Source organism: Crinia signifera, chromosome 1 (assembly GCF_055691185.1).
Source record: "Crinia signifera chromosome 1, ASM5569118v1, whole genome shotgun sequence".
Lineage (NCBI taxonomy): Eukaryota > Metazoa > Chordata > Amphibia > Anura > Myobatrachidae > Crinia > Crinia signifera.
Genome location: NC_139217.1, coordinates 459,868,779 through 459,890,881, shown reverse-complemented (window position 1 = coordinate 459,890,881; position 22,103 = coordinate 459,868,779). Strand labels below are relative to the sequence as shown.

General features: G+C 47.1%; 1 protein-coding gene and 1 long non-coding RNA gene across 4 annotated transcripts in view; one reads left to right on the top strand and one right to left on the bottom strand.

Moving 5' to 3' along the window:
- Positions 1–22,103, bottom strand: part of LOC146021976 (uncharacterized) — a 155,674-nt gene that overhangs the window by 107,641 nt on the left and 25,930 nt on the right. The window lies entirely within an intron of this gene.
- The window catches only part of LOC146032758 (phospholipid-transporting ATPase IC-like), a 38,574-nt gene continuing 20,546 nt past the window's right edge, over positions 4,076–22,103 (top strand). Inside the window, exons 1-11 of the mRNA XM_083158513.1 lie at positions 4,076–4,096; positions 6,223–6,321; positions 6,599–6,660; positions 8,012–8,084; positions 10,083–10,153; positions 10,866–10,948; positions 11,477–11,635; positions 12,922–13,010; positions 13,217–13,422; positions 16,844–17,093; positions 21,879–22,035. Coding sequence (XP_083014639.1) covers positions 4,076–4,096; positions 6,223–6,321; positions 6,599–6,660; positions 8,012–8,084; positions 10,083–10,153; positions 10,866–10,948; positions 11,477–11,635; positions 12,922–13,010; positions 13,217–13,422; positions 16,844–17,093; positions 21,879–22,035 — 1,270 coding nt within the window. The remainder of the gene's footprint in view (positions 4,097–6,222; positions 6,322–6,598; positions 6,661–8,011; positions 8,085–10,082; positions 10,154–10,865; positions 10,949–11,476; positions 11,636–12,921; positions 13,011–13,216; positions 13,423–16,843; positions 17,094–21,878; positions 22,036–22,103) is intronic.

Below are 22,103 nucleotides of genomic sequence, written 5' to 3'. Positions count from 1 at the left end.
GTACACTTGAACACGCTTGGTCCTGGGATATGTGTAGTGCAAAATATGCAAGTCACGTTCTGCTCATGGGTGCGGATCATTAGGTCACCAGCATTATGGTCGACAAGCATTAGGTCAACACCATTAGGTTGACATGCATTTAAGTCGACATGAGCTAAGGTTGACATACGCTCAGCACACTATTTTATTCTCTCACCACACCTTAGTGGATGGTAAGGCATGAAATACCGCCTGTTGGCACATGTTGGCTCAAAAAAACAGTAAAAAACCCCATGTCGACCTAATGACCCTGTCGACCTAATGACCCTGTCGACCTAATGACCCTGTCAACCTAACCCATGTCGCCCTTCCTGCATGTCGACCTTACGTCATGTTGACCTAGATGCATTGGTAACCACTTGTATCTTTTTATTTTGCAAGTCCGCTGTATGGCTGATAACTGGCAGACAACAAGTGAGGATGCAGAGAGTGAGGATGAAGAGAGCCACAATGACGACGAGCTTCCGTACAGCGATGACGAAACGGACGATGAACTGGACAGAACCCAGGCTGCTGAACCAGAAGATATTAACACCGGCGCAGTGCGGCAGGCACCCAAAGGTAAATACAAACCAACATTTACCAATCACGTTACTTAAACGTGGCGCATGTTAAAAAACAACCTAAATGTGAATCTAATCCATGGAAGACACATTGAGATCTGTATGGGAGAGTTATCTTATTATTTATAGAATCATAGAATTATTTATAGAATTTATAGTTTTGTTTTTAAACAATATTATTTTGTCAAGGAAATGTAGATGGCATTTGTACAACATTCACCAAGGAGTTTCTCACTGCGCGCTGCCATATTACACAGTCAGTCGTTCCGGTCTGGACTCCGCTATCTCTGTGTATTTGACCTCTGAGTGCCCATTTCTGGATTGCTCAAATCGCTCACACATGCAGCAAAGAGTTATCAGTCAACCCAACTGGTAACACTGGAAGATCTCACTGCAGAAATGACATCATCTGCACATTGAGACGCCAACTTTGACCCTCCGTGCACACTGTAATACCGACTGGTGCGTTGCACTTAAACTTGAACCAGCCCTATGGGAGGTACAGGCTGTCTGACTATGGCCTTCCATAAAGCGCAACGGAATTTGCTGCGCTATATAAGAATCTGTAAAGAAATAAAATAAATGACTATGATGGCAGCTGTGCGTCTGACATGCCTGCTTGCACTGACACGCCCCTGGCGCTCCCAAGACACGCCCACTGAACAGAACATGTTTACTAAATGCTACCGCCCAATCACTGCCCATCGTTTTTCTGCCACATTTCTGGCACCATCTTTCCCGATCCTAACAGCGCCGTATGAGTTTCTAAAAATGAATTTATACACAAGAATCACTCTCGTCTGTATGAACCGCTGTACTGAAGGCCTGATTCGGGTTGACTCGCCAGGCAGCGTACATTTGCTGCCTAGCTAGCCCATAAACGCTGGCCACCACCCGGCCGAACACCCCCACTGCCGAATCCCCTCGTTGCCACATCCCCTTGCGTGCGAGCGAAGGGGAGAGAAATCATTAAATGGTGCCTACTATACTCACTTTTATTTTCTGTCGATGTAGCCGAAGAAGCGTTGGGTGCAAGCAGGCATCGCCACTCCTGCTTCTACAGGGGAACGCCCATTGTTTTATGGGGACACCCATAAAACGCTGGCCGATCCCCTGCTGCTGCCCCTTGAACGGCCATGGCCCTCCCTCCCCGCAGTGAATGGCCCGTCGAGCTTGTAACTCGCAGAAACCGCTCGCTGACGGGTTTGCACATGCCCAAACCGGACGCCGGACGGGTTCCTGACAGTCAGGATCCCGACAGTCAAAACGCCAACAGCCGGGTGCCTTACGGCCACCCTCTATTTTCCCTCGTGGGGGTCCACAAGAGGGGGGCCAGTCGGGATCCCAACGTCAGGCTAATGACTGTCGGGATCCCAACTGTCGGAGTCCAATACCACACCCCCCAAACCTCGACCATCAGAGCTGGAACCGAAAATCGGATTGCAACAAGCGCACCTGAATTGGCCCTGCTGAATCATGGCGATTTGCGGCAATAAACTGCTGGGGATGGGCAGAGATGACGCAATGCACATTGAACCTATTTCCTTTCAGAAGTGGGTGGGATGTGGGATCATCGGATGTGAGATTGTCCCCAGAAACTCCAGGGAAGATATCTATCTAGCTTTGGAGATAGGGATAAGGTACCAACCAATCATGAAACAGACTGTGCTAAAAAAAAAAAAAAATGACAGAAGCTGATTGGCTGGTAGTTTATATCTCTCCATTTTATCTTTCACCGTTGCTCGGTTCCCGTCGCACCCGATATCGCGCTGGGTACACATCGATCAGTGGGTTACGGGTACCCAGCATTTTACTGAATTTCGAAATGACTACATTTCTTCTATTCCATTTCAGAATGCAACTGGCAGGTGAAAGCCAACGATCCCGACTTCTACATTCAGCCGCAGTTCATGAAGAAGTCGTACTTCTGCCTTAAGAAAAGCAAATATGCCGTATGTATGGTGCTTGTTCTGCCATGGGAACGGCAGTAGGCGTTCTTATGTACAGTAGAAGGCTTTATAGAGCACACGTGTACCAGTAGGTCAGAGTTACTTCTGCACAATGGGAGCTGGCATTGTATCATGTGATCAGGGCAACAGGAAAGGGGATCTGCGTATGATCCAGCCCTACAGCCATCAGCGGTGACGGTGCAGTAGAATCATTCCATGTGCAATATGGGAGCAGCTGTAAAGACGCAATGGAAGGGATTCAAATGTGCAGATAATAGAAATTATTACACAGGTGGGAGCAGAAGAACAGGAGGGACGAGAATAATGGACGAGGGATAAAAACAAAGAAGGAAATGCTAAAAAAGTTTTTTAAAAGAGAGAGATAAAGCAAATAGAGATAAAGTTATGCTTTCCTACTCTCCTGGTAGTTGTGGGAGACTCCCATTTTTTGGGGTAGTCCCTGTAACCCTGGAAGAATGGCCATACATCCCAATCACAGATCAGACGGGCTGCCATGAATATTTGTCACAGCCCATAGCCCTTGCTGGGATCGCATACGATATATCTTATGCAGAAGGATGGCATATGATGTATCGTATGCGATCCAGAAGTCCGAGAGCTGCCGGGTGAGTTGGCGGGGTACAGCATGCGATACCTTGCCCTAGTGGATGGGGGTCTTTAGATATTAATAGCAGGCATAGAACTAGGGGATCATCATACAAACCACAACTTTTATTACAGAATTTCTTTTCCATTTTACACTTTACACAGACAAATGAAATCAAGACGTCCCAGTACAACATCATCACTTTTATCCCGCTGAACCTGTGGTTACAGGCCCATAGAATCGCCAACATCTACTTCGTGATACTGCTGATTATTCAGGTAAGAGACTGAGAGAGTGCCGGAGACCCAGACCAGAAACCGGATCTAATGTTATGTTCTAATATATGCCGAGACAGGGGGAAATTCAGAGATGGATGCAGTAGCGCAGCCGCTGTGCTTTATTATGAGGCTGCTGTGCTACAATGCATAAGAGCAACAGGACTGGAGGCATCTGGATTACAAGGATGCCACCTAGCCAGCTATTGTGCCCAAAGACACGTACCCTGATCTCTGTATGCTTCGAAAACAGGGGCACGTTGTCCCCACCGTCCAATGCACCCCACCAAACAGCTGCAGCATGTCATGCTTTGGGGGCGCAGCAAATCTTGTACGATGAGGTCTGCACATGGGTATTGCCCAAATATTGACAGCCAACTCCAGTCACCAAAGTAGAGGTGGAGGAGATGTTCCAGAGGGCCAAACCAAAGAAAAGCACCAGGTCCTGACGGGGTGTCACCATCTGCCCTGAGAGTATGCGCGGGTCATCTTGCCCCCATATTCACCAGGATCTTCAACAAATCGCTGGAGCTACGCAAGGTTCCCTCCTGCCTCAAAAGCTCCACTATTGTTCCGGTCCCCAAGAAATTCACTATTACAAATCTGAATGACTACTGGCCGATAGCTCTAACGTCTGTGATCATGAAAGCATTCGAGCGCCTGGTACTGAACCACCTGAAAACTGTGACTGGCCACCAGCTAGACCCCTTCAGTTCGCCTACCGATCGAATCGATGTGTTGAGTAAGCAGTCAACCTGGGCCTGCACTACATTCTGCAGCACCTGGAAATGCCTGGTACCTATGCAAGGGTCCTGTTTGTCAACTTCAGCTCGGCTTTCAACACAATCATCCCCAACATCCTCCACCCCAAAGTACTCCACCTAGGAGTCCCTGAAGCTACGTGTTCTTGGATTGTGGACTTTCTGACTGATAGCGGGGGACTTCACCTCCCAAGTGCGGTCCATCAGCACAGGAGCCCCCCACTGTACACCAATGACTGCACCTCAGAGGTGCAATCACTAAAGATAAACAAATTCGCCGATGACACTACCGTCATTGGCCTTATCAAGGACGGGGACGAATCGGCCTACAGACAAGAAGTGGACCAATTGGCCCGGTGGTGCATCAGCAACCATCTAAAGCTCAACCGACTCAAAACCGTTTAGATGGTAGTGGACTTTAGGAAGAAGGCTGTTGGTGTGCCTCCGCTAACAATTGCTGACAGTGTGGTGTCGCCAGTGGGCTCTTTCAAGTTCCTACATCCCACTGAAGCTTCTGCTTCTCTTCTACTCCGCAATTGTGGAGTCTGTACTGTGCTCCTCAATACTGGTCTGGTACGGCTCCGCCAGCGAGAGAGACAAATGCAGACTCAAAAAAGGTTGTCAGAACTGCGGAGAAGATAATCGGTATAGACCTTCCCTCTGTCCAGGACCTGTACCTGTCCAGAGCAAAAAAGCGGGCAATAGAAGATAGTCAAGGACCAACTACATCCTGGCCATGGCTTGTTTAACCTGCTGCCATCAGGCAGACGCTACAGGGCTATTCCCACCAGGTCCACCAGAAGCCTAAAAATTTTATTTTCTCAAGCGGTTCACCTGCTGACACGTGAACTCATGAACACCTCACTGTCTAGTCGCGCCATAACCCTTTGCACATAATCTAACACGGTGTCCCCTTGGAATAACTTTCTGTATGACTGTACATGTTCCCCCACCTGTTTATATTGTTTATTGTTTATACTGTCTGCTGTTTACTTGTTACCCAGCTGGCTGCTGCACAGCAAACCGAAAACAAATTCCTAGTGTAACCAAGTATACCTGGCCAATAAAGCTGATTCTGATTGCAGCACCTGGGTAATCTCACATATTCGTGCTTACATACATCTCTGAATTAAGGGCCTGATTCAGAGTCAGTGGCAGTTTTGCGCAGGGCAAGGCTGCCCCTCTTGCCAGCTCCCTCCCCACTATGTGCCTGTACCAAAGCGCTTGCACATTAACCCCTTGGGTGGTATGCCCGGAAATCTTCCGGGCTCAGCTGCGCTGTCGCAGCGGGCTGTCCCGTAAAATTTCTGGGCATACCACCTTGCATTAGGCGGTGCCAGTGTTGCCTCCAGCGGAGCACCACTGGCGCACTACCTTTAGGGGTCCCCCCCTTCACCCACCCTTCTGCTCTGGTGATCGTACGCCGGAGCTCCCCTGCCGCCAGCTGCCATTCACTATTTGTATCAGTGACGTAGGCGGCAGGCTCAGGGATGGTCGGCGCGGCACGGCTCGGGGGGGGGGGGACTCGGGAGAGTTCAGGCGCCCGAGTCCTCCCGAGCCGCCGCAAAACATCCCCGAGGGGAGCTCTGGCGTACTAACGATCTGTGGTGGGTTTTGCTGGGGCAGGATAAACCTGCCCTGGTAGGTTTGTCCTGCCCCAGCAAAACCCACCACTCAAGGGGTTAAAGGCTGCCTCCTGTCTGCGCAGCCTAGCTGCAAAGCCAGGTGCAGGCCGTCTATGTTTGGGGTCGCATGGGCCGCGTGTGATGTCACGCCCGGACATGCCAGTCGCCCCTCCCACCTGTAGTGTTGTCAACACCCCCGACTGGCACTGAAACTGCAATCTCCTGTGATTGCTGTTTAAGGGCTCGCAGATGCGCGCTCTGGCGTACACACACATGCGCACAAATGCAAAAATCTCAGAATATTGATTTACACACTTCTACTACTGGGTTCAAATGAGGCCCTAAGCCCGCTATGTGATTTCACAATACATTAACACCTGTGTTTTCTATTGTCTCCTTCCAGTTAATCCCGGCTATATCCACGGTCTCATGGTACACAACCTTTGTGCCGCTGGCGATCGTTCTGGGAATCACCGCAGTGAAAGATGCGGTAGACGACTGTGTAAGAATTTACAGGCAATGTGGTGTTCTAGAAATCATCTTGGCTGAAGCTTATATTTATGTTTCTCCTCTATGTGATGCTGTACTCCCTATCGGATGGGGGGCGGGCGGTTGGTGTATATTATATATGTAACTGGCCCATGTTGATATGAGTTGTTACAATTACAAACTCTTGATTATAACATAAAACCTAAAGTGAAAATATATTGAATTGAAGAATTCAAAACAAACATGGAATCTGTATTTATATTTCGGTGACGCCTGTTTCATTTTTGTAGGCCCGACACAAATTGGACAATAAGATAAATAACCGATCGTGTGAAGTTCTAAAAGATGGAAGGTAAAAAAATAAAATACACTTGTATTGCTTTCTGCAGTTAATACAACTATGGGCATAAGAGACTGAGGGCAGGATGTACTAAGCCGAAAATGTGGTAAAACCCCATTTTACCGCATTTTCATATGTACTAAAACCCCGCCGCCACCGTGTCACTGCAGTGACCCACAGTGGAAATGGGGGTGGCACTTGGAGATGACATCATCTCCAAGTGCCAGGACCGCTGATCGCCACCCTGGGGGCAAGCCTAGCACCAAGGTAAACTGCTGGGCTGCCCCAGCCTCAGTGCACCCCTAGCTCCTGTCCGCAAGGTGAAAGGATGCCGCACACAGGCTTCCATTCACCTCCTCCCTGCCTCCGCTGCTGTCTGTACAGTACAGCCCCCGCCCAACCTCTATACTAACCGCAGGACGCTGCTGTCCGGAGGTTGGGCTCCCCCACTGCTGTAAATGTGAGCCGGGTCAGATGACCCGGCATAACCATTTACACTGCCTGTATTCCACCCTGGTCAGTTAACAGGGTAGGTTTCGCAGGTAAATGGACCCAGGTATTTTTTCAGCTACCCCTTCTACACTGACACTGACCCTGGTCCGCGAGGCAAATACCCGGGTGTTTGCCTTAGTGTAAAAGGGGACAAACAAACATACACAATTTTATATTTCATGCATACACAAAATATTCTGATACTGTAGGGCACTGTGATTCAAAAAAAAGTTTGGGAACCCCTGTCCTACACCATCGGCCAAATAATATTTGCGGCTATTTCCAAGAAAACCCCCTGTCTTCAGGGATTAGCCACAAATATTACATATCCCCCAAGTCCCTGCTGCGATGCATCCTGCCCCGCCGCCAGAAGCTTCCCTGGTGAAGCAGAGCGCAGAGACGGGCCCTTGCCGGGACACACTGCCAAAAGGATTGCATATTGCAATGCAGGTATTAAATCCCACCCAGGTCGCATTGTATATGCGATCCTGTAATAATAAATGGGCCCCATTGTACCCATGGGCACAACAGGTCTTGCAATATTGATCGCAACCCTCCCAGCCGCAGCATGATCTGCAAAACAGGCCGCGTCGTCCCGTATTTTGTGGGCATGGCGGATCCAGGATCTGGGTCATCGGACACAGACTTACATAAGCCAATGGGTGGCCTGCTGTAAAAACATTGCCATGGTTATCTGCGGCCGCGTCCCAACAAGAGGCGTCTATCTCCTGCAGACGCCTCCTGATGCATTTGCATATTTATTGCACGGAACCGTTCAGCTGTGCAATACCTTACAGAGATGAATGAGGCCCTATACATTGTTCCATGTACAGACCTAACGCTGATACTCATCACTGTCACTTCTATCAAGGTTTAAGAAAAGCAAGTGGAAAAACCTTCAAGTCGGTGACATCATCCGGATTAACAAGGATGGATTTGTTCCGGTCAGTACCGCTTCATAATTATTATTAGTCATGTAAGTTGTGGAGTAAGTTAATGGTATACGTCGTTAGGTTGAAACTATTAAAGTCGACATACATTGGGTTGATCAGAAGGTCGACACACGGGAAGGGTGGACATGCCTAAGTCGACAGGGTGAAAAGGTGACACAAGCATTAGGACGACATTGGGAAGGTCGAGAGTCATATGGTCGACATGGGTTTTTCGGGGCTTTTTAAGCCGACGTGCCGATGGGTGGTATTTCATGTCCTCCTACCATCCACTAGGGCGTGGTGGGAGAATATAATAGCACAGCGAGCGCAGCGAGGCACTGTACCCGAAGCATGGTGAGCGCAACTGTGCACATTTTCAGTGTCCATGTTGACTGTGTCAACATTTTTGACAAAAAAAGTAGTAGAACACTTCCTGTACAGCAGTGATCACAGCGATAAAAAAAAACTCATATGCTGGATAAGATGAAGTCTTGGTCTTTATTTTGTAGCAGGTAAACATCATACCAGGTAAACAGCATAAGCAAGCACGGTTACAGCATACCAGGTAAACAACATAGGCAAGCATGGTTACAGCATACCAGGTAAAGAGCATAGGTAAGCACGGTTACAGCATACCAGGTAAACAGCATAGGCAAGCACAGTTACAACATACCAGGTAAACAGCATAGGCAAGCACGGTTACAGCATACCAGGTAAACAGCATAAGCAAGCACGGTTACAGCATACCAGGTACACAGCATAGGCAAGCACGGTTACAGCATACCAGGTACACAGCATAGGCAAGCACGGTTACAGCATACCAGGTACACAGCATAGGTAAGCACGGTTACAGCATACCAGGTAAACAGCATAGGCAAGCACGGTTACAGCATACCAGGTACACAGCATAGGCAAGCACGGTTACAGCATACCAGGTACACAGCATAGGCAAGCACGGTTACAGCATACCAGGTAAACAGCATAGGCAAGCACGGTTACAGCATACCAGGTAAACAGCATAGGCAAGCACGGTTACAGCATACCAGGTAAACAGCATAGGCAAGCATGGTTACAGCATACCAGATGAACAGCATAGGCAAGCACGGTTACTGCATACCAGATAAACAGCATAGGCAAGCACGGTTACAGCATACCAGGTAAACAGCATAGGCAAGCAAGGTTACAGCATACCAGGTAAACAGCATAGGCAAGCACGGTTACCGCATACCAGGTAAACAGCATAGGCAAGCACGGTTACAGCATACCAGGTACACAGCATAGGCAAGCACGGTTACAGCATACCAGGTAAACAGTATAGGCAAGCACGGTTACAGCATACCAGGTAAACAGTATAGGCAAGCACGGTTACAGCATACCAGGTAAACAACATAGGCAAGCATGGTTACAGCATACCAGGTAAACAGCATAGGCAAGCACGGTTACCGCATACCAGGTAAACAGCATAGGCAAGCACGGTTACAGCATACCAGGTAAACAGCATAGGCAAGCACGGTTACAGCATACCAGGTAAACAGCATAGGCAAGCACGGTTACAGCATACCAGGTAAACAGCATAGGCAAGCAAGGTTACAGCATACCAGGTACACAGCATAGGCAAGCACGGTTACAGCATACCAGGTACACAGCATAGGCAAGCAAGGTTACAGCATACCAGGTACACAGCATAGGCAAGGATGGCTACAGCATTGCAGCTTACAGGTGTCACAGCATAGTACAAACCCCTCACAGTGTTCAAGTGGTCCCTACCGTAGCCCACAACCTGGGTGGCTATTCCACCATTAGGAACACTGACCCTCTGCCCTGGAAACACATATTAGGAAGCCACAGGTGCTGATAATCAGCCCAACCTTGATCACATCAGTTTTTCTGCTGCTGTTATAAAACCTGAACCGGATCCTCCACATTACCCTCATGATTCCTACTTAAATAACTACAAATGCTCTTCGGTTCCACCATTGTCACTGCCTAATGTGTCCTTCCATGTTACAGGCTGACGTTCTGCTCCTGTCCAGCTCTGAACCCAACAGCCTGTGCTACGTGGAGACGGCGGAACTGGACGGGTAGGAAACACTTTGATACTGTAATATAATATTAGTAACCTTGGAAACGCATTCCATTGTCTGCCACAAATAAAACAAAGGGTGTAAACTAGAACTGATGTAACTACTGAGCCACATTTACTTAGGGCCTGGACCGATGGTGTAATTATAATTTATATTTTCTCTCACTTTTATAATAAGTGACTGATGGACTGTAAATCCTAAGAGAGCAATGGTGTTGTGTTAGGCCTCTTGGCCCCGGAACAAAATCAGAATCTCTCTAACTTGTCAGTACCCATGCCCAAAAATGTCTCTACCCATTGGTATGAGTATCTAAAAATAAACTCTCACGATTATACTTTAGGCCTGATTCAGACTTGATCGCAGGACAAATTTGTTCTCAAAATGGGCAAAACCATGCTGCACTGCAGTTGGGCAGATGTAACAGGTGCAGGGAGAGAATAACTAGCACTCCCTTTTGTGCAGCAGCAGATCCAGCCAGCCAGAATGTGAGCAGGACAATATGCAGTGCAGGCAGAAACACAGGTGTATCCGGTTTTATGAGCTTCTGTTTTAGGATCTCCGGGTCCTCTTGTCTCAAGTGCCCCGGGGCCCCCCGAGGCTTGATCCGGCCTTTGTTCCCCCTATGAGCCAGTCCAACCCTGTCTGTATTTTACATAGTTACTGAACTCCAAGCAACCTAATTGATGATTATTGTGTCTTTTTGTATCAGTGAAACAAACTTGAAGTTCAAAATGTCCCTTGAGATAACAGACAAGTATCTAAAAGAAGAACGCGAGCTGGTGGAATTTGATGGTGAGTTTGTTGTCATTCCGTAAAACATTTCCATGACAATATTACAGGGCTACGGCTCACAGCTCCCCAAGGCAGCGTCCTGATCAAACCACCGCATTGAGCAGTATGCAGTCAGTATGTCTCCGATCAGGATGACCACCTTCTCAATGTCAATGGCAGAAGGTCAACATTGATGTTGACCTGGTTAAAATGTCAACATCATTCATGTCAACACTGTCGGCATCGACAGAATGTCGACTTTTCGACATAACATCAACGTCGACATACTGTTTGCCGACATTAAGACATATGTCATGCTGCTGTCTTCATTCCTCCTCTCTTTGTCTGCCCCTCCCTATTCTCCCCGAATGAAATCCACAATGGTTGCGAATCTACAATCAGCCCCTCCCCCATTCATCATAAATAATTCACAACGATCTCAGCCATAAGGGGAGTCGACATTTTATTCTTTTACAAGTTAAATAAGAGCATTGATTTAGGCAAATATGTAAATGACGTCTCTTATGTCTTTTGTTCCGGATTTTCCAGGACTGATTCAGTGTGAAGAGCCCAATAACCGCTTGGATAAATTTGTGGGCACGTTATTCTGGAGAGGGTGCAGTTCTCCGCTGGATAATGACAAGATACTGCTCCGGGGCTGCACAGTCCGCAATACGCTCTACTGCCATGGGCTGATCATTTATGCAGGTACCTGACCAGCTCGCTTTGAATACAAAGGGGGAGATGTATCAAAGCTTAGAGAGGGGTAACGTACCAATTGATAACCGTGTAAATGCCATGATACAGGTTGTAGGGCATAATGTACTAAGGGGAGGAGAGAGATAGAAGTGGAAGGAGATAGAGTACCAGCCAGCCAGCTCTTAACTACCAAATTACAGGCTGTGGAGCATATGTACTAAGCCAGGGAGAGATAAAGTACTAACCATTTACATACCTCCCAACATTGGTGGAAGTGGGACATGAAAGTAGGGGGCGTGGCCTGTCAGTAATGGGCATGGCCTAAGTTTGTGATGCTCCCGCGAGGCCATGCCCCACTCTTGCCAATGTGGGGGGGGGGCTATGGCCAACGCTGCAAGATCCACTGGCCATGCACCCTGTCCATCTCTTCAGTAAATAGACACCATGCAAATGCGCACAGCACCTATTCCCTGCTACTCTGCTAAGCGGAGCAGTGGGTAGCAGGGGGGGGGGCTCCCAACTGCCCCACCACCATCACCACCACGGGACACTGCTGGCCCTGGGTGGGATGCGGAACTGTTCCACAAAAACCGGGACGTCCCGTGGTAATCGGGACAGTTGGGAGGTATGTAATGAGCTCCAAACTGCCAAGTTACAGGTTGTGTTTGAAATATGACAGAAGCTGATTGGTTGGTACTTAATCTCTCTCCATCGCTTACTATGTCTGTCCCTAATGACAGTTGAAGTGACTGGTTTTGTACTCTCTCTCTCTGCATTCATTGATTAATCTCCCCCAAAATGAGGCAGTTATTATGAGTCAGCATAGATAATATAACTGTATATAATTTGAATGGAGGCTACAGAATCAGGCCATCCATGTTTTAGGAACCCCCTATCCATTGGCAGCCTTGGTTTGATCCTGGTAATGCCGGCTCTGATACTGGCTCTTATCTCTAAGCTTCGCTCAGTCAGTCAAAGACAATGGATGACCATCGATATGGAAAAACATCGATGGTCAGCCATGGCATAGACATGCACCATCGATGGTCAGTTGCACGTTTGCCATTGATGGCAGGGGCAACGATGGCCATCCCTAGCACTGATCAGTCATGTCGTGGATGTAGCCTGAGTATCCTCAATAATTGGAAAGACCCCACGGCTTGGTTTGAGATTGCTTCAATACAATTCATTGTGGATATTAGCTCTTTTGTGCAAGGAAAGCTTATTACTGCCACCTTATGTGTCCGTCAGTTAACAGATGATGATCTAAATTGTGGCGTTATTGTGTTTCCTAGGTCCCGACACTAAAATTATGAGAAACAGTGGGAAAACTACTTTGAAAAGAACAAAAATTGATTATCTCATGAACAACATGGTGTACTTGGTAAATAGCTGTTTGAGTGCTAAGATCTAATACATTTCTATCTAACTCTTGGAATGAATGTAATAGCCTCTGAGTTCTGCAGGGGTGGGACTTCTACCAGAGTACTGCCCCTGCAGAACTCAGAGGCTATTACATTTAGCCCTTGCACTGAATGCATCATACCTGTCAGAAACAGAATGAAACGCGTGTACATTTGTGCTCCCCAGATCTTTGTGCTACTGATTCTGGCCGCTGCTGGTCTCGCCATCGGAGAGACGTTCTGGGAAAGTAGCATCGACAGTGGGAATACGTCGTGGTATCTGTATGATGGGCAAGACCCCACGGTTTATACACCAAACTATCGAGGATTCCTTGGGTTTTGGGGATATATAATTGTTCTGAATACTATGGTGCCAATATCTCTCTATGTCAGGTAATGTACATCTGTACTAAATAATATAACCCTAAATAGCCTTTAATATCTTCAGTTCAAATCTGTTCGCTTCCTTAGACAATAAAATTAGCCAGTAGCTGTTTTTACTGTTTATTGCATCCAGCAGGGGGTGCTGTTCTATGATAGTTTGTCAGTGGTAACACTTTTACTACACACAGGGTAACATTTAATGGGATGAGAGTTTTTCGCACTTTTTAAACGCACACCATATCGCTGCAAATCGCACTCCCCCCCCCCCCCCCCCCCCCCCTGCATTTTTCATGTTTAAATTGCAAATTTAATGGAATGCGCATTAGCGGCTAAAAAGTGGGATATTGTGCGATTTGTGGCGATTTTAAGTCATGGAAATGTGCGCATTTTTCAGTCATGAAAATGTGCACATTTCAAGACTTGCGATTTTTGTTAAAAAAAAAAAAGATGTGAAAAAAACGGCGTGAGGTCCCCCCTCCTGAGCATAACCAGCCCCGGGCTCAAAGAGCCGGTCCTGGTTTCATAAAATCATGGGGCAAAACAAATAGGGTTCCCCTGGATTTTATAAAACCAGCACCAGGCTCAAGGGCCGGTCCTGGTTCCCAAAATCATGGGACAAAATGAGTAGGGGTCCCCCGTATTTCAAGAACCAGCACCGGGCCCAACCAGCTAGCAGGGTAATGCCACAGCCGGGGGGAGACTTTTTATACAAGTCCCCCCGGCCAAAGCATTCATCCACCTTACCGGTCAGCATGGGCAGGAGTCCTGGGGGAGTGGGGACCCCCCAAAGAAGGGGTCCCCCCTCCAGAACTTACCTGCCCATGCTGAAGCCCGGGGCTGTCCTCGATGCCCCTGGGCGGTGGGCATCGAGCTGATACTTGTAAAAAAATAGATGATAAACTATTATCTTATGCCGTGTAACTTTGAGTCCCAGCAAGCCTCCCCCGCATGCTGGGACTTGGAGAACCACATGTCCCAGCATGCGGGGCATTAAAGGGCCCGCTGGCACTTGTAGTTCCACAGTAAAATAAATGGTACTTGTGGAGTATCACGGCTCCCACGATGGCCATCGCACAGGAAAAAATCGCATCGCATCACATGCGATTTGACCGCATCCGTTTTTTAACAGAAAAGCATCCAAATGCATTGAAATTAGTATCAAACATGTTCAATGGCCCCCAAATGTCATTTTTGAGGCTGTACCACCCCCACTATCAACGCGAACCCAAAGCGTGGCGAGCAGCGGCGGTACGCGTCCTACGACCTTTTCATACCCCCACTATCCACGTCGGCGTGGAGTTGAGAATAGAAAGTGTGGCGAGCGCAGCGAGCCACCGAGCCCAAAGCGTGGCGAGCGCAGCAAGAGAGTCGCCTCCTGATTGGCCGCTAGGCGGCCAATAGAATCATTCGGATGAGAGGCGCGGAAGATGAAACATCTCTGCACCTCTCAAAGTCCATCGTGTACCGGAGGCTGATGAGGCGGAGACGGAGAAGATGGAGAAGATGTCGGGATCTTCGCCAGAGGACCTGGTGAGTAGGATTTCCTTCCACAGGTCCCCCATGGATTTCTTCGGATCCAGGACCCCGGACTCTTCACCCCTGTAGCCCCGGACCAGCTCCGGAACCAAGCCCCCGGACCGGACCCAGGGACCAACCTACGGGCTCAAGATAGGTAAGTATCAGTATGTGTGGGCTTTGTATGTATTAAAGTTTTATTTTAAATGGGTGTCAGTGTGTTTATTTAACTATTTATTTGACTGTGGAACTACAAGTGCCAGCGGGCCTTTTAATGCCCCGCATGCTGGGACTTGTGGTTCTCCAAGTCCCAGCATGCGGGGGAGGCTTGCTGGGACTCAAAGTTCCACAGTATAAGATAATAGTTTATCATCTATTTTTTACACAAGTATCAGCTCGATGCCCACCGCCCAGGGGCATCGAGGACAGCCCCGGGCTTCAACATGGGCAGGTAAGTTCTGGACGGGGGGGGACCCCTTCTTTTGGGGGGTCCCCACTCCCCCATGACCCCTGCCCATGCTGACCAGTCAGGGGGATGAATGCTTTGGCCGGGGGACTTGTATAAAAAGTCTCCCCTCGGCTGTGGCATTAACCTGCTGGCTGGTTGGGCCCGGTGCTGGTTCTTGAAATATAGGGGACCCCTACTCATTTTGTCCCCCGTATTTTGGGAACCAGGACCGGCCCTTGAGCCTGGTGCTGGTTTTATAAAATCCAGGGGAACCCTATTTGTTTTGCCCCATGATTTTAGGAAACCAGGACCGGCTCTTGGATCTGGTTATGCTCAGGAGGGGGGACCTCACGCCGTTTTTTTTTTAACTCTATTTTTACACCAGAAACATGCACAGATCACAATGATCTGTGCATGTCTCTGACCAATTCGCACATCAGACCCTGGTCTGAAAAAAGTTAGATTTATATCGACCAAAAAACTGCGATTTCCGTTTGCGCATGCCATTAAATAAGCAATTTGTATACTTTTCTGTGCGAAAACATCTGGATGCGAATTAGGTGCGATTTTTTTACGCACTTTTAGAAAGTGCGATTTATCGCCAAATAAATTTTAAAAAATGGGCTGTTGCGCACCCTATTAAAATATCCCCAAAAAACACAAATAGACTCCTATTAAATGTCACCCCAAATCTTGCTAGATGCAGGCAGCTGCTATTAGACGATGACGCTACTGGTACACATCCCATAATAATACTGCAGCACTTTTCAAATCCAGCACCTTTAAATTTGGATATCTGTTGCTACAAGAATCTTCCTGCTGTTGGAATGCAAGATGCACTGTACTCTGAAGGTGTTCTGATCGTGGGATACAGTCATTAGGATGACACTACTAATGTTGACATGCATTGTGTCGACCACTGAAATAGGTCGACCTTTTGACTGTCAACCTTGCCATTGTTGACCTAATGCTTATGTCGACCCTCCAAACCTGTCAATCTTAGCCATGTCGACCTTCAGTGTCTCAACCCAATGACCCATAAACCTGCTGCGTCAGGTAGTCAGTCTCTCTGGAGCGGTTATATGCAATGGTTTTAATCCTTACAGCGCCACCTCCTGGTAGTGTCTGAGCATCAGTCAATAGTTCTAAAATCTTTTTCTGGGTGCCCAAGGGGGTTATATGCACACAGAAAACGAATGTCTCCAGGAAAGCCTATACTACGCATGCACAGCTATTTAATCATCAATGGGGGATGTACAGATGTCCCTCCCTGGATTAACCAGTACACCTGGAAGGAACTTCCTGAAGCTATCATGGTGGGTGTGTCACTTTCCTGTCAGTCTGGGAGGGGGAGGAGACTAAGGTATGGGTCATTTATCTGTATGGTCCGCGGTCATCCTGTAGTAGCCTCAGAACCCCTACCTTCATGGAATCCTACTAAATCCCATCTCCCCAAATCTTTTTTAGTGTTGAAATGATTCGGTTGGGACAAAGTTTCCTCATAGACTTGGATTTGCACATGTACTACCCCAAGAAAGACACCCCGGCCAAAGCCAGAACAACGTCGCTGAATGAACAGCTCGGACAGATCGAGTATATATTCACTGACAAGACCGGCACGCTGACGCAGAACATAATGACATTCAAGAAGTGCAGCATAAACGGCAGGACCTATGGTGAGTACGGCCATGTGCAAAAGAAATGTGTCTCTCTAGAAGTATCGGGGCCCCTTTATTATATCGCGATAGGGCCCATAAAATTCTAGGGGTAAATTTACTAAATCTTTTAAAAACGAAAAGAATTGTTGCCCGTAGCAACCAATCAGATTCGGTCTATCATTTTATAGGATGCCACAGAGAAATAATAGATCTGATCGGTTGCTATGGGAAACATCAGATTTTTTTCATTATTAAAGCATTAGTAAATTACAGCACACCTTAGTGCCCCTGCTCCACTCGTCACGTCCTCCTCTCGTTTGCACCTGACTTCTGTCCATTGACAGCATTGGCACGTCATGATGTTACGTCCGTGGCACGTCGCGGAGATGGGGGGCTGGCAGTCTCCTTCAGATAGCCAGGCGATCAGTGACACCGGAACCGGCAGCCATGTAAGACTGCATCAAATAATAGGCAGCCATAGTGCCCTCTCTGCCAGGCACCCTAGGTGGTGGCACTGTCTGCACTGCCCTCTGTGCAGTGGTCTATATAACAACCCAAACTCCCAAGTGTCCAGTGGTCCCAAGCACCGTCGTAAGTGCCAATAATTTATTAATTTTGTAAAAATGAATGAGTAATGTTTATTGACCAATAGTGGTCGACCTATTAAATGCCATCCTAATTACTGTCAAACTATCAACCGCATCCCTGTTGTACACTTACACTTACGCATGTTGTACACTTACACTTATGCCTGTTGAACACTCACACTTACGCCTGTTGTACACTTACACTTACGCCTGTTGAACACTCACACTTACACCTGTTGTACACTTACACTTACGCCTGTTGTACACTTACGCCTGTTGTACACTCACACTTATGCTCTGTTGTACACTTACGCCTGTTGTACACTCACACTTACGCCTGTTGTACACTTACACTTGTTGTACACTTACACATATGTCTGTTGTACACTCACACTTATGCCCATTGTACACTTACACTTATGCCTGTTGTACACTTATGCTCTGTTGTACACTCACACTTATGCCTGTTGTACACTCACACTTACGCCTGTTGTACACTTACACTTACGCCTGTTGTACACTCAGACTTATGCCCGTTGTACACTTACACCTGTTGTACACTTATGTCTGTTGTACACTCACACTTATGCCTGTTGTACACTCACACTTATGCCTGTTGTACACTCACACTTACGCATGTTGTACACTTACACTTATGCCTGTTGAACACTCACACTTACGCCTGTTGTACACTTACGCCTGTTGTACACTCACACTTACGCATGTTGTACACTTACCCTTATGCCTGTTGAACACTCACACTTACACCTGTTGTACACTTACACTTACGCCTGTTGTACACTCACACTTACGCCTGTTGTACACTTACACTTGTTGTACACTTACACATATGCCTGTTGTACACTCACACTTACGCCTGTTGTACACTTACACTTGTTGTACCCTTACACATATGTCTGTTGTACACTCACACTTATGCCTGTTGTACACTTACACTTATGCCTGTTGTACACTTATGCTCTGTTGTACACTTACACTTACGCCTGTTGTACACTCACACTTACGCCTGTTGTACACTTACTTTTATGCCTGTTGTACACTCACACTTACGCCTGTTGTACACTCAGACTTATGCCCGTTGTACACTTACACCTGTTGTACACTCACACTTATGCCTGTTGTACACTCACACTTATGCCTGTTGTACACTTACACTTACGTATGTTGTACACTTACACTTATGCCTGTTGAACACTCACACTTACGCCTGTTGTACACTTACGCCTGTTGTACACTTACGCCTGTTGTACACTCACACTTACGCATGTTGTACACTTACACTTATGTCTGTTGAACACTCACACTTACACCTGTTGTACACTTACACTTGTTGTACACTTACACATATGTCTGTTGTACACTCACACTTATGCCTGTTGTACACTTACACTTATGCCTGTTGTACACTTATGCTCTGTTGTACACTTACACTTACGCCTGTTGTACACTCACACTTACGCCTGTTGTACACTTACACTTATGCCTGTTGTACACTCACACTTACGCCTGTTGTACACTCAGACTTATGCCCGTTGTACACTTACACCTGTTGTACACTTATGTCTGTTGTACACTCACACTTATGCCTGTTGTACACTCACGCCTGTTGTACACTTACACTTATGCTCTGTTGTACACTTACACCTGTTGTACACTCACACTTACGCCTGTTGTACACTTACACTTATGCCTGTTGTACACTCACACTTATGCTCTGTTGTACACTAACACCTGTTGTACACTCACACTTACGCCTGTTGTACACTTACACTTATGCCTGTTGTACACTCACACTTACGCCTGTTGTACACTCAGACTTATGCCCGTTGTACACTTACACCTGTTGTACACTTATGTCTGTTGTACACTCACACTTATGCCTGTTGTACACTCACACTTATGCCTGTTGTACAGTATAAGAGATAAAATGCTGAACGTCTCTTCCAGGTGAAGAAAAGAAACAAGCCGGAAAGAAACTGAATGAGGTGAGTCTGATGCTGCCTTACACGGTCACATGCGAATGGATGGGCGAGCGTACACGTCAATTCACATCGGCTGGTGCTCGGACATGGGAATGCCAAGTGTTTCATGGGCATTCCCCATGCAAAAATGCTGGGCGTTCCCATGTTAATGCGATGGTGACGCGGTGTGCCGGGGGCCCTGTCTTTGGTCCGGAGCCCGCAAATATAAGTCTCCACTGACTTATATCTGTGAGCGAGGAGAAATCATTCAATGTTTGCCGACCATTGAATGATTTCTCCTGCTGCGGGACATGCGAGGGGGGCAACAGGCCGGGCGCTCCTGGACTCTTGTAAGCCGCAAGCTTCGCTGGTTACCGCGTCAACCAGAATCAGACCCAATATGAATCGTGTGTTCCTTATATAATATCTTGTGTGCTCATCAATAAAGGTGTTTTACCCGGTTGTTGCAGAACGTCCCCTCCCGTTTGGTGTCTCCCTCTCAGACCGATTTCCCAGTGGATTGTAACAATGGGGGTTATTCTAGTTCACTCTTTCTGACAAAATCCTTCTTAGATGGACAAAACCATGTGCACTGCAGGTGGGGCAGATGTTACTTGTGCAGAGAGAATTAGATTTGGGTGGGGTTTTACTTCAAAGTGAGATCTATATTGCAGTGTAAAAATAAAGCAGCCAGTATTTACCCTGCACAGAAACAAAGTACCTCACCCAAATCTAATTCTCTCTGCACATTTTACACATGGTTTTGCCCATCTAAGAAGGATTTTGTCAGAAAGAGTGAACTAGAATAAGGTCCAATGTGCAGATATAAAAGAGTATTAACTCTGAAATATATGACAATATAACTTTAATTAAGCAATTCCATAAATAAATAAAAAAAGAAAATTGTTAAGGGAAGGGCTTCCACGCAGGTAGCTTTCATTGTTGTTTATTGTTGTTATTTCTTCGGCCATTTATAACCGAAAACAGATTGGTACTTATGAGTTATCTGGGCGCCCGATTTTTTGATTGTATGCCTTAAGTTAAGGCATACAATCAGATGCGATGCGATGCGATATCGCATCGCATCGCATGCGACCATCGGATGCGATGACCCGATTTTTCCATAGGAATCAATGTTAAAATGGACAGAGTCCATTTTAACATGGAATTCAATGGGAAAAAGGGGTCCTCTTCATACCCCTACTATCCAAGTGGGCATGGAGTTGGATATAAACCTGTGGCGAGCGTAGCGAGCCACCGAGCCCGAAGCGTGGCGAGCGAAGCGAGCCCCGCGAGGGGACGGTATTCTATGTCCCCTCGCGGGGCTCGCTACGCTCGCCACGCTTCGGGCTCGGTGGCTCGCTACGCTCGCCACAGGTTTATATCCAACTCCATGCCCACTTGGATATTAGGGGTATGAAAAGGACCCCTTTTTCCCATTGAATTCCATGTTAAAATGGACTCTGTCCATTTTAACATTGATTCCTATGGAAAAATCGGGTCATCGCATCGCATCGCATCCGATGGTCGCATGCGATGCGATGTGCCCGATCAGACCCGATTTAGAAATCGGGCGCCCGGATAACTCATAAGTACCAACAGATTTGATCATATCAACAGAATATCTTCATTTTTGTCATAAAAACAAATATTCTGTAACTGAAATATACCAATATATATTTTACTATTGATGGTATTCACCTATGATACTTGTTGTATAACATCTTATGTGATTGTAATGTATTTTCATTGATGCCTCAATACAATAAAAAAAAAAAAAAAAAATTGGCTTACAAAAGTACTGCAGAAAAAAGTGCGAGTGCATAGTGGAGATATAGAGGCATTTGGGGATCCAATCTGCCGCTGCTATTCCTGATGGGGGAAAAACCGGTGGGGCCTATTCAATGCGGTCTTTCCCGACAGCATTGAACGGGGATCTCGGCAGAATGGCCATGTATTGTTGAGCTCCCGGCCGCAACTCCACCATCCATGGCTGTATCTCAAGGCCACGCCCCCTTTTCGGGAAATTCGGCAGGCAGGACATTGAATCTAGCCTGCCGATTTTTCAGGACAGGGTCACGGCTGTCAGGCCAGCCTGGCAGACCTGGGATTGAATATCCCCCTTTGTCTCTTATGCCATTAGTATCGGGTCGGACTCGTCAGTAGAGCCCGTCCCGATAACGTGTTTTTTTATTCAGTTTTAAAGCATATTTTTGGTTGTCCGATGCATCATTTTAAGATAAAAAATACTTATTTTACATGTTCTGTTTTCCAGCAAGTAGACTTCAGCTGGAACATGTTAGCTGACCCCAACTTCACATATAATGACAAGAACTTAATTGAAGAAATCCGCTACGGAAAAGATTCAAGCGTTCATCAGTTTTTCAAGCTCATCGCCCTGTGCCACACAGTGATGGTGGATAAGACAGACGGTGAGAACTATTCTGGTGTTTGCTTGTGAAAAATCAAGTAACCAAGGCCTAGCGAACATGTAACCGCC